We start from the raw sequence: 13,009 nt of genomic DNA on the forward strand, positions 1-13,009 counted from the left end.
GTCATGTCCTTTCTTCCTTGCAGGAGCGTTTCTCATCCCGTACACGATCATGGCCATCTTTGGAGGCATCCCCCTCTTTTACATGGAGCTAGCCCTGGGACAGTACCACAGGAATGGGTGTATCTCAATTTGGAGGAAAATTTGTCCTATTTTCAAAGGTAGTAAGGAGAATAGGAAGCTTTCCATGATCCCTTAGGGTAACTGGCAGAGATTTTCTTTAACAGTGGAACAATTACTGAAAATAAGAGATAACACGAGAGGTTAATGTCAAGTGGTTTCGGGCCCACATTTAGGTTATGTAAGAAAAGCTTTCATGAACCCTAGAATTACTTACTTTTCAAAGTCATGTGCTTTTTAAAAAAGCAATGTCAAGTTGTTTTATATACATAAACATTGCCCTAATTGTTTTCCAATCCCAAGGACCAGCCTCCTACTAGTATCTGAAGACTGGGGAGTGAAACTGACTAGAAACAACCCACACTACTTCCACTGTCCCAAGCCAGCAAAAAAATGCAAAACCATACAGAGAACATTATAAGGGTGAAAGTAAATTGAACTTTCAAAATTATTCCATTTTTAATATCTGAAATGGTATTAGAAACAGAGGTTGGGAAAAATATTGCAAATCCATTATTTTTATCCCAGAGATCCTTCAGCTCCATTCCACTTCTCTCAGCCATCTCTGCTGGCAGTGGTAATAGAGGATCTTTTATAGTTGCCTTTTACATACTTGTTATCCTTGCTCCCAGTACCACAGTTAGATTTTGTTATGTTTTGGTTGGTTGGATTGTTGTTAGGGGTGTGGAGGATGAGGTATGCATCACAGTCAAAATTCCAGAGACTGGGGCCTGAATCAGGCTAGCATTTACACATGTTCAGTTCAGAACAAGAATGCTTTTCACCCCCACTTTCCAGAGACTGGGGCATCAGAACAAGGATGCTTTTCACCCCCAAATTCCAGAGACTGGGGGCTGAATCAGGCTAGCATTTACACATGTTCCGTTCAGAACAAGGATGCTTTTCTGAAGTGGGGCTTGGGCAAATCACCCCCACTTTCTGAAGACCCCAAAAGTTCCAGAGCATTCTAAAAAAATATAAAGGGAGGCAATGGTGTATGTGTACCTATTTGGATGCCTCTGACAGCTACTGATTTTAGTTTACATGGATTACCCACTCCTGCTTTTACTGGACCCAGCCGTCACATTTCCACTCACATTACTGTTTTCTGCCTTACCAGGAATTGGCTTTACTATCTGCATAATAGCTTTCTACATAGCCTCTTACTACAATACCATCATGGCTTGGGCCCTCTACTACCTCATTTCATCCTTCACGGCAGAGCTGCCATGGACCAGCTGCAAAAATGCTTGGAACACCGGCAACTGCACCAACTACTTCACCAATGCCACCATTACCTGGACCCCACACTCCATCTCCCCTGCAGAAGAATTTTATACGTAAGTGCATGTAAGTGGAGACAGCAATATCAGAAAGAAGGGTAGACAATGCAGCAGGCTTTTCTTTAAGGTTGACCGGGGTATTTATCAATCATATGCATGGGTTTTTTAAAACGGTCTAGGGATTAAAATGCATGCAGTTGTGGGTATGTGTAGGATGGGGGTGTCTTTTTTCTCTCATGTTTTAGAGCCTAAGCACTCTCTGTATTTGTTACATAAACATCAACAATGTGTTTTTCTCTCCTGTTTTAGCCGCCAAGTTCTACAGGTGCAAAGATCCAAAGGGCTGGATGATCTGGGAGGCATTAGCTGGCAACTGACCCTCTGCTTATTGTTGATTTTCACTATTGTGTACTTCAGCATCTGGAAAGGGGTCAAAACATCTGGCAAGGTGAATGCAAAAGCAAGAGGAAGTTGCTTGGTATAGCATAATTTCTGCAACATGTCTGGAGCAGCCTATTAACATGAGAGAAAGTAAGCTTAGAATTGTCTTCAGGACAGGGACTGTAAATTCACGTACATGTGAATAGTGGGTGCTACTGTAATCTATATAATACATGCTAACAGCATATTGGGTTGCTGTTCTGCATTTAAAGATCATCCTACCCAGGGGATCTGAACGGGTGTGGAGGATGATCTCTGATTACTGCTCCGTTGAGCCTCAGTTCCATTGTTTCTTTTTCTACAGATGGGCCTTGCTGTCTGCTGTCAGAGCAAGCCATGTTACTAAAACAGGGCTGCTTAATACACTATCATTTACAAATAATGAGTACCATAATAATAATAAATCTTTCCACTGACAGAGAACCTCCTATGTGAGGACCTCAGATCACCTTACAAAGATTGGTGGTGTTATTCCCATTTTACAGAAGGGGAAACTGCAGTGCAGAAAGGTTAAGACCAATGTTTTCAGAAGAATCAGCTAATTCTGCATGCCCTGATTTCTGAATGCCCAATTGGAGACAGTTAGGGCCTGAATTTCAGGGGTACTGAGCTTGGCATTTCCGAATCTCCTCAGTTGGAGTTGTGAGTACTCAGCAGCTCCGAAAATCTGGGCCTAAGGGTTAGGTACCCAACATTTGTGGATACTTCTCAAAATGCCAGTTGCAGTGACTTACTCATAGTTGAACAATTATTGAGTAGCAGAGCTGGCAATGGATTGTAGGAGTCTGACTCCCATTCCCTGCTCTAACCACTAAACCAGGTTAGTTCCTTTTCAGATGAAAAAAGGCAGTGGTCGTGCACACAGATAGTATAAAATTAGGCAACTCGTCTGTCTTCTGACTACAGCTACAGCAAACCTGGAATCAGAAGCTGGAGCTGACAGCCTCTGAGAATGCATAACTATCAGTAAGGCAGTCAGACCGATGGTGTTGAATAAACTAGCTAACACACCATAAATAGCAACCTGGTGGCATTGATGAAGGCAATGTGACCTAGTTGTTAAGAGGAGGGGAGTAGGAGTCTGGACTCCTGGGTTCTAATTCTTAGCTCTGCTACTGATTCACTGCAGGATGCTGGGCAAGTCATCTAAGTACTCTGTGCTATATTTTCTCCTTCTTTTAAAGTACAGTAATATGTAATTGTCTTTGTAAAGCACTTTGACAACTCTGAATGAAAGGCGTTATAAGTCTAAATATTACTGTTCATTCGAGATTGTTACCATTATCACCACTTAGCAGTTTCCCTCAATCAGTACCCATGGCAAATATTGTCTTAATGTTTTCTCTAACAGGTGGTGTGGGTGACTGCCACATTCCCTTACATCATACTCTTTATTCTGTTAATACGAGGGGCCACATTGCCTGGAGCCTGGAGGGGGGTTGTCTTCTATCTGCAACCTGACTGGCAGAAACTGCTGGCCACTGAGGTAAGGAATTTGTTGTAAAGTGGCAATTGATTTCAGCCTCTAAACATGTACACGTAAATCTCTCCTTTTCAGAACAAGGCTACTGTCAGCATAGTAAATAGGTGCCTATGGATTCTGAAGCTTAACCTTGAACTCCAATTCTTTTAAATCTTTGTACAAAGTTTTTTTCCAGTTGTAACAATTAGACAAGGTAGAGATAACCAAGCTGTTACTACTTCTGGTTCTACTCTGCTAGCCAACCTTAATCTCAACTAGTGGAATACCCTGTAGCTCTGTTGACTGCTGGATAATCAGCAGATGTTGGAATGGGCTAAATCACCTTTAATGGAGTCCACTATCAGGTGTCTGGACTCAGTGCCTGCATTTCAGAATTGTGCATATTGCCACCACCGAAAGAACTCCAGCCATCGGTCCTGTGTCAAGTTCTGGCAGATAAGCCTGAAGAGACCCTCCTTTCCAGCCAAGTGGTGCTTGACTCAGGTGGAAATCTCCCACATACTCCATGCAGACGTGGACAGCAGGAAGACTATCAGACTCAACACACTAAGCCTGATGAAGTGATGACAGCTGAGCAGGTGTGAATGTGTGGGGAGAGAGAATACACCACATAGGCCAACAAATACTACCAACTTTAGGAGAGAGAGTAGGTATGGGACAAGACTATAATAAAACAAAATAACACATCAATCCAGTGTCTGGTTTAGATTTGAAAACGGCACTCAGTCCATCAGACTGTTGACTGCATTTGTTTCACTACATGTGGAAGTCGCTAATTGGGAAGGAGATGGAAAAAACCCAAAGCAATAAATACAACAAATACAAAGATTACAAACTCTAAAGTTTGTGAGTCTGCAGCTTCCAAGCTGATATGAAGAGTTTTCAATGAAAAGGAAATGAAGAAACACCATTTTCTGATAAAGCAGCATCTCCAATAAGGAACCACGTCTTCCTAAAAGCAATAAAGGATATTGGTATTATATTGAATATATCTGAAGTGAGGACAGCCGATTGCAATCTGTGCACTGGCTGGCAGCAGAGCTCTATCCAGGGGAGGTGTAGGCTAGCTGCACAGAAGGAGCATGTTAGAAATGAGCTGCAGTGAACTCCATGTTGCAATCAAGAGGGAATAAAGGAACCAGGACTTTTCCTTTCAGGGATGGAACAGAGATCAACAGTTTAGAGATGCCACTCAGTAAGACTCCGACCAGCGTAGCACAGTGTTTTTGTAACCAGGTCATCGCATTTTATCTGACATGGCTACAACATGGTTGAGTTGTGTTCACACAGCTGGAGTTGTATCTACACCACCAAATGTATTTGGATCAATCCAGGGAGCAATCATACAGTGCTTTAGCCCAGAGGACATGAGCCCAGAGACACACATGGGGCGATGCACTCCAGATGTCCTTCTGCACAGAGACCCTGGAGGAAGAAAGACAGGCCAAACCCATTACAGAGGCACAGTTAAAATGCAAAAACAATGTGCTACAGGAAGACTGCCATCTCTCAGCCTAGGATACTGCCAAGGGTGAAATACTGATAGCTGCCACCGTTTCTGAATATTTACTGTCTTGTGTATAGAAACGTAGTAGCATTTTACCTATGGTGACCTCCTCGAAGGATAAATCCTAATTATGGCACAAGTGAAAATAAGTCTGATGGCCTCACTGTGCTGGGTATTTGCCTCTGTCATAAAACTACAAAGGTATTTGTCACACTTCAGCACAAAATCTTTGATCCATGTAACAAGCTCTTAATAAAATGTTTGTTAAAATAGGACTAGACTATATACAGGCTGTTGAACCTACTCTGCAGCACCAGTGGACTGTAGAGTGGTATTTGCTCTATGTTTAACATCATCCTTTCTTGATTCTCTGCCTCTTACGTTTTTCAGGTCTGGGTGGATGCTGCAGCTCAGATTTTCTTCTCTCTTGGTCCAGGTTTTGGGGTCCTACTAGCTTTTGCCAGCTACAACAAATTCCACAACAACTGCTACCAGTGAGTTCCACATCAGTGTAAGAAATAGTCAATAAAAGGACGGTGTTAGAATGTAAACAGTCTAAGTATTTTTTTTAAAAGAGAGAAACATAATGCTGGTAAAAGTTGCCAGGTTGTCAGTCCTGTAGAATGAATTTTATCTGCAGAACAGTACATTCCCTCTAGCATCAGAGCAATCTTCCCTCACATCACACCCCGTCAATGTGCCCTACTTCAAGGCAAGTTGGGAGTTTGCTTTCCATGTCTAGTCAATTATTATTAATAATTCTTTGTGTTGTGGTAGCACCCAGGAGCCCCAGTCACAAACCAGGGCCCTCTTGTGGTAGGCTCTGTACAAATATGGAACAAAAAGATGGTCCCTCCCCAGTTTACAACCCATGTAGTTCTTGATCTCTGCTGAAACTGCCCATAAGAGGGGCAATTAATTGTAGAGGCGAGGCTGTGTTGCAGACACCTGTCCAACAGGTGGATTGAATCCACCACAGAACAGCCATCAGATTGTAACAATATTTAGTTACTGCAACCAGATCAGCTATAACTTGGTAAAGGACTCTGTGTAGTTGTTTCCTTATTTTCTTAAGGATGTTTATTATGTCCTGTGAAATGAAACCTGCAAATCATCATTCTCTCTAAAGCTATTACTATATCATTCCGAATCCAATATTAATCAGATTGGTGTGGTGTGTCTGGTATGCAACCAAACACAGACAGCCAAACAGATGTTGAAGACATATAAGACACAACAATTCAAAAGTCTATCCATAAGAGAACCAACAGACAAATCTGCATTGCCCCAATTTGCTGGGCATAAAGGAGAGACACACCTTGTCTCATTCCAGGACAAGACAGGAGATCAACAGGGCTGAGGTACAACCTTTAGATGTCCGTTAGATATTCAGGCTGCATCATACTAGTAACTGCTAAATGGGTACTATCAATGGATCTGGGAGTATGGTCCGTGATAATCTCAAAATGTTTTAAAAACTACCAGTACATATCAGTCCAGTGATCATTTCACCAGTGAAATGCAGCTGCCTTGGGGTAAAATAGCAGACAGGTGGACAACCAGCAGGGCAGGAGAAAATGTAGCTAAGGACACCAAGACAAAGTCTTACTACTCTTCTGAAAAATGCTATGGGATTTTTAGCATCCATGCAAAGACAGAACCTTAATTTTCCTGAGGTCTTTCCCAACAGACCCTCACATATTAAAATATATGGATCAGTATTTATACACCCTGGAAAGTTGAAGGGCTGTACTGAAACGTGCTCCCAGCTGGTCTCAATAGTTCAAACGCAATAGTGTGCCTTCTGGCAATACATCATTCTTTCTGGCAGATGTTTGCTCTCTGAGATGCATTGGGTTTTCTCTTCCAGGGATGCACTGGTTACCAGTACTGTGAACTGCATGACTAGTTTTGTGTCTGGATTTGTCATTTTCACTGTGCTTGGATATATGGCTGAAATGAGGAATGAAGAGGTGTCGGAGGTTGCAAAAGATACTGGTAGGGGAACTTATTCTATTGCTGTCTTAAATTTCCTCTGAAGTTTTGATAGAACTTGTTTGATTACATTCCAGATGGGGAGATATTCTTACCACCGAAACATGACCATGTAATCTATTTAAAATTCAGGATCAGGGGAAAGACCCTGGCTTGGACAAACATGTCAAACTATGCATAATGTTTTATATATACTATGATTAATCATACTACCTTATGCCAAAGGCCCTAACATAAACCAATGAGCAGCATATGGTGTGGAACACAGCTCCAAAATTGTTCTATGAAGAGAAAAGAATGTAGAAATCATGTTATGTCACCTAGTGAACCCTACTGTGGTTACACATAGTAACACTCCCCTGTGGACAAAGGCATTTCCACGTGTGACTGAATTGGTCCCTCTTTTTCAGAGTAGTAGGGTTGACTTGTAATAATCGCCTGTTCTCCCTCTTGATACCAGGGCCCAGCCTTCTCTTCATTACCTATGCAGAGGCCATTGCAAACATGCCTGCTTCGACTTTTTTTGGCATCATATTTTTCTTGATGTTACTCACTCTGGGATTAGACAGCACGGTGAGTGGCTATCATTAGTGAGAGGGGTCATGAATGGATGGATGGGGTTAAGCATTTGGAATTATTCCAGCATCTTCCAAAACAAATCTGCAGAATTGAAACATGATCTCTTCTTTTAATAGAGCAACTATACTAATACTTAGAGGTCCTTGGATGAAAGGTGCTAAATAAGTGCAAAATGCATTGCAAACATTCATTAATCTTCATAATCCCTGGGTTAGAGAATAGTATTTATTATCCCTGTTTCAAAATTGGGGAAACTGAGGCACAACAAGATTAAATGGCTTGCCCAAAGTCACACAGTGAGTCAGTGGCAAAGCTGGGAACAGAACCCAGAATATTCAACTTCTAGAATCCTGCTTTTAACCAGCAGGTGATGCTCTCTCTCTTCTTGTATATTGGAAGCATTTAATTACCTGTCAACATGCAAATCAGTGACATGTTTCTGGGATTTTCCACAGGTAACAGGATTTAGAAGGTGGGAATAGAAGGTGTATTTCTCAAAGAGGGACAACATGCTATAAAGATTTTGCCACACGAGCCACATAGTTATTGCAGATTAAGGACCAAATTCAATCCAAAAATCAACTCCATTGACTTCACAGTCTTGGCTACAATGAGTCATTTATTTATTATTTATAATATGGTAGTTCCAGGGCCAGCTCTAGCATTTTTGCCACCCCAAGCAGGAAAAAAAAGCCGCGATTGCGATTGAAGGCAATTCAGCGGCAGCTCTACCGCCGTTCATTCTACAGCGGCAGGTCCTTCCCTCTGAGAGGGATTGAGTGACCCGCCACCGAATTCCCGCTCAAGAGCTGGAGGTGCCTCCCCTCTTCATTGGCCACCCCAGGCACCTGCTTGCTACGCTGGTGCCTGGAGCCGGCCCTGGGTAGTTCCTGTGGTGTGCTAGGCACACGAGACAAAATCCCTGTCCTAACGAGATCAAGGTCTCTGAAGACATGATGGGGATGTTTCCAGAGCAGTCATCTCAATCCTATCACTCAGACACATGCCAAAGGTTCATTGTGCTAATTGTATCTTATGATACGTCTACACTTAAAAAACTAAAGTGGCACAGCTGTCGCGCTTCAGTGTAGACACTCACTACAGTGACCCGAGGGGTTCTCTCATTGCTGCAGGTAACCCATCTCCCCAAGAGGTGGTAGCTAGGTTGACAGAAGCACTGTCTCCCAGGGATTAGGTTGGCGTAGCTCTGGCTGTTCGAGGGTGTGGATTTTTCACATGGCAGAGAGATGCAGCTATGGCGATGTACATTTTCAGTGTACACCAGTTTGGGGTGGGGGGAAATGCAGGATGGGAAGGATGCTTTCTTTCTATGACTCTTTGCTGGGCTTTTCAGTTTGCAGGGCTGGAGGGGGTGGTCACTGCGGTGCTGGACGAATTCCCACATGTTTGGGGAAAGCGCAGGGAATGGTTTGTCCTTGGTCTGATCATCGCTTGCTTCCTGGGGTCATTAACAACCCTGACATTCGTAAGTACCGCACCCAACATTGTGAACCTTGCTTACTGGCGGTAGACTCTAGTTAACATCTGCAGGAGAGAAGTGTTTCCCAAACAGAATTTCAAGGAGTCTCATCAAATATGTGAAACGCTCTTAATCCAGTTGAGAGGAGCTGTTTTCCTTATGGGGTCAGAGACTGTGGGAGGAATGAATGTGGGCAGTCGCACTCGTAAGGGAATCTGACAGTGTCGTAACTTGACAAGGTTCCAGTGTAGAGTACATAAAAAACCACACAAATACTGCTCGGACTGGTACTACACCACTAAGCAGGTTCATGCCAGCTGTTTAACCTTTCAAACCTGCACTCAAAATCCCAGTTTTTACAAATTGAAAAATTATCAGTTTAATTTTCAAAGGGTTAGAAGTAAATTTCAAATCAAGAAAAGGATGGATAAAAAATACTGTTCTAGAAACTAACAAATTGAATTTGGTGAACTGGAGTCCAGAAGCTCCTGGCACAGGAAAATTGCTCATGTGAATCTGCAGCACTTACATATTCCTTCTCTCAGACAGGGCAAATATTGCTCTGAGTTACACTTGTGAAACCTTTGTCTAGTCATTGGGGTTTCATTGCTGTAACAGGAGCACAAATTGGTACTAAGAGGTCAGCTTTTGTAAAAGATGCGGGGAAAAAAATTCACTGGCTTTTACATTCCACTTTTTTTTTTACGAGAAATTCCCTCCTGGTTTAAAGCATTTACAAGGAGCCAGGTTCCTGTAGAAGATGCAATTCTCTTTCTTTGTAAGCTGAGTCCAGATCTAGGAGGAAAGAATAAAACCTAATGCTTCCTTTGTTTCCTGCTCAGTAACTAATGCTCAGGGACAGAGAAGGAAGTTGCCATCAAAGGAGGGCATGAAAAAGCACAGATCCCATCTGATTAGCTCATTAAAATCCTGCTAGAAATGCCTGCTGCTTTCCTTTCCGTTTTTCTGCATGACCATTCTATTGGCAAAGGATGATCACAGAAAGTTAAAGCAAGGATACTGGACAAGTCATTAGTACTGTCAGGTATTACTCAAGGCCAGAGCAGGCAGGAAGTAATGGGATACAGTGAATTTTGCACTGGTGAATGCTCTTTCCAAATGAGGACAGTATAGGACTAAAGAACAAGGAGTATTTGTGGCACCTTAGAGACTAACAAAATTTATTTGGGCATAAGCTTTCATGGGCTAAAACCCATTTCATCGGATGCATGCAGCGGAAAATACATTAGGAAGATAGATATACACCAAGAACATGAAAAAATGGGTGTTGCCATACCAATTATAACAAGACTAATCAATTAAGGTGGGCTATTATCAGCAGGAGAAAAAAACGTTTGTAGTGATAATCAGGACGGCCCACTTCCAACAGTTGACAACAAGGTGTGAGTAATAGTATGGGAAAAATTAGCATCGGGAAATAGTTTTACTTTATGTAATGACCCATTCACTCCCAGTCTTTATTCAAGCCAGTTTGCAAATTAATTCCAATTCAGCAGTTCCTCGTTGGAGTCTGTTTTGAAGTTTTTTTATTGGAGTATTGCAACTTTTAGGTCTGTAACTCAGTGATCAGGGAGGTTGACTAGTAGTACAAAACTTCTTCTGGGGATACTGGCTAATCAGTGCCACAATCTCTTTTCTAGGGTGGTGCATATGTAGTGAAGCTGTTTGAAGAATATGCTACAGGCCCTGCTGTCTTAACAGTGGTGTTTCTGGAATCCATTGCGGTGGCCTGGTTCTATGGTAAGTTTGTTCCCGCACTTACAACCTATGCTGACCAGACTCCCAGGCATTTGCCGAATCGCGTTTCTGCCAGCTCTGTGGACAGGGGAACTGATGTCACATAGAAAAAGCAATACGGATTACTGAATCTGAAAACAATGTTACCAATTACTTTGTCATGTAAGCACAGTACAATCTTGATCTCCAGATGTGTTGGGAGACACTGAATGACCTTGGATAATGGAGGTTTCTGTGTAATGAAAAGGTTGCAGGGACATGACCCCACTGTTTCCTGCTGGATGCTAAATGCACTTCCTGGTTATATCAATGTTAGAATAACTTTTTTCTCCCTGTTACCTCTACCTTCCATTTATTTTCATAGGCATCAACCAGTTTTGCAGTGACATGAAGGAAATGCTGGGCTTCACTCCAGGCTGGTACTGGCGACTCTGCTGGGTAGCAATCAGCCCCATCTTCCTTTTGGTGAGTTCATGTTCCCAGCCCAAGACAGTCACAGTTTACTGGTGTAATACCTTAGAGTTCCAGATATGGGGTGTTTATTTACATAATATTCATGTTCTACTCTCTGATGCCAGCTTTTGGAAGATAACAATATTAAATCAATGAAAGGAATCTGATAAAAGCAGCTAGGACTAGTTAGTAGATCAGCAGTTAGTCGGTTGGGGTCTTTTTTGTTATTTAAACGATGATACTAGAAAACTTTAACAATCTGCAACACAGGACAAGACTAATTTGAGCTTTGCTGCTTTACATCTATGCCAGCGAAGTAAAAGATGCTGATAAAAAGCACTGCAAACAAAGAAATTAAGATAGCTTATAAATCTGTTTGATCAGCCACTGCCTGGCAACTTCAGAATAACCTACCCAAACTCTACCTCGCCAGATAGCATCCTTCATAATCAGAAACTGAAGCCAGTGTCCCCATAGCTGACTTGGCAAAATTATTACTAGCATTTTTAAACAAAGTCTTCACTCTCTGTTCCAAAATTAGTTCACCCCGTCTTTCATTGTTGCTTGGCTTGGATGCAAGGAGAGTAGGTCAAGATGGAGGTTTATGGAGGCAAAGTGTCTAGATTTAAAGCCTACGCTGTGAACTCAAAACAACATAGCTGGGATGATTAATGTGTGTTTAACTCTTTTCCATTTTATTACCTGTAGACAAAGGAGTAAAAAAAGCTATAAATAGATGTTTCATCACAAAAATAATTTATACACTACCGTCCTCTCCATGATCCTGACACAATAAAACTAAACTGCATGAAGAGCAATATACTTTCAGTGATGTGATTACTAGGCAAAATTGATATTTACAGTTTCTATGGAAACTAAAATAAGAAAAGCCCAGACGTAGGTTTGGTAGTTCTCTATGCGAATTATAAACATCTAGTGCCGGGAATCCTATGATGAAATTCTGTGAAAATTAAGTTAGGATGCTTCCAAAAACAGTCACTAACATTAATTTTGCAATGTACCAGTTTAATACTTAAGCACCTTAGGTTTGACTTCAATGGGAACTGGAAGCACTGACTATCTCACAGGGTCGGATCCAATATGCTTTAGGATAAAACTGGAACACTACAATCTTAGTATTAGAGTAAGAAGAAAAACATAAATCCAAGAACTGTTGCATTCTACAAGTCAATCTGAGGTACCAGGGATCACAATGATTTCTGTCCTATAATCAACACAAAAGCTGGCAAGTAATCTCTGAACCATAGAGCATATGCAGGCTGCTGACAATGAATCAAGTTCTGGAGAAGATTGACAAATGGAACAAATTGCTGCTATAGATAGTGGAAATTCCTCTATTTGGTGTTAAGGAAGAGTTTTAGAAGTACTTGAAGAAAAACTAGAAGTTCCATGTGACCTCAAAGAATTCTTGAAACATTTATACAACTAGTATAATACTATTTAAGCTTGACAAACATGGAGTTACACAAGAAAACACTCACTTACCTTTAACTTTTCACCATCTACCTGGAGAACACATTAAAAAAGCTGGACTCTAAAGAAAAGTGCATAAAGATAAAAATGGTATATGAACCACTTCAAATTTGCAGGTGACATCTTTGTTTAACCCCTGAAAGAACTTGAAAAGGAACATGAAAAGCAAGGAATACAGATGTGTGTTAAATATACACAACATAAAAAACATTTTCTAATGAAATTGTGGAAGAAGAAAAAAATCACACTAGATCAGAATAAATTATAAACTTTTATGGAGCATATGTGGGCCAAGTAGTGCATAGCATTCCAAACCAGCCCAACAATAAAAGGATGAGAGGAATCAAAGTTGGATGAATCCTCTGGAAGGTGTGGCAGAGCTCTGACCTTGCTCCCGTGGGTCCTGCGCTTCTAGGTGG

General features: G+C 41.6%; 1 protein-coding gene across 3 annotated transcripts in view; it reads left to right on the plus strand.

Annotated features, from left to right (window-relative positions):
* Window positions 1-13,009, plus strand: part of SLC6A4 (solute carrier family 6 member 4) — a 38,785-nt gene that overhangs the window by 14,568 nt on the left and 11,208 nt on the right. For all 3 annotated transcript variants that reach the window (XM_032788784.2, XM_075073909.1, XM_075073910.1), the window contains 10 exons: window positions 24-158; window positions 1,238-1,457; window positions 1,710-1,848; window positions 3,193-3,327; window positions 5,222-5,325; window positions 6,702-6,829; window positions 7,287-7,399; window positions 8,760-8,891; window positions 10,547-10,646; window positions 11,008-11,108. In XM_032788784.2, coding sequence (XP_032644675.1) covers window positions 24-158; window positions 1,238-1,457; window positions 1,710-1,848; window positions 3,193-3,327; window positions 5,222-5,325; window positions 6,702-6,829; window positions 7,287-7,399; window positions 8,760-8,891; window positions 10,547-10,646; window positions 11,008-11,108 — 1,307 coding nt within the window. The remainder of the gene's footprint in view (window positions 1-23; window positions 159-1,237; window positions 1,458-1,709; window positions 1,849-3,192; window positions 3,328-5,221; window positions 5,326-6,701; window positions 6,830-7,286; window positions 7,400-8,759; window positions 8,892-10,546; window positions 10,647-11,007; window positions 11,109-13,009) is intronic.

The sequence above is a fragment of the Chelonoidis abingdonii genome, chromosome 20, assembly GCF_003597395.2.
Source record: "Chelonoidis abingdonii isolate Lonesome George chromosome 20, CheloAbing_2.0, whole genome shotgun sequence".
In the NCBI taxonomy this organism is placed as follows: domain Eukaryota; kingdom Metazoa; phylum Chordata; order Testudines; family Testudinidae; genus Chelonoidis; species Chelonoidis abingdonii.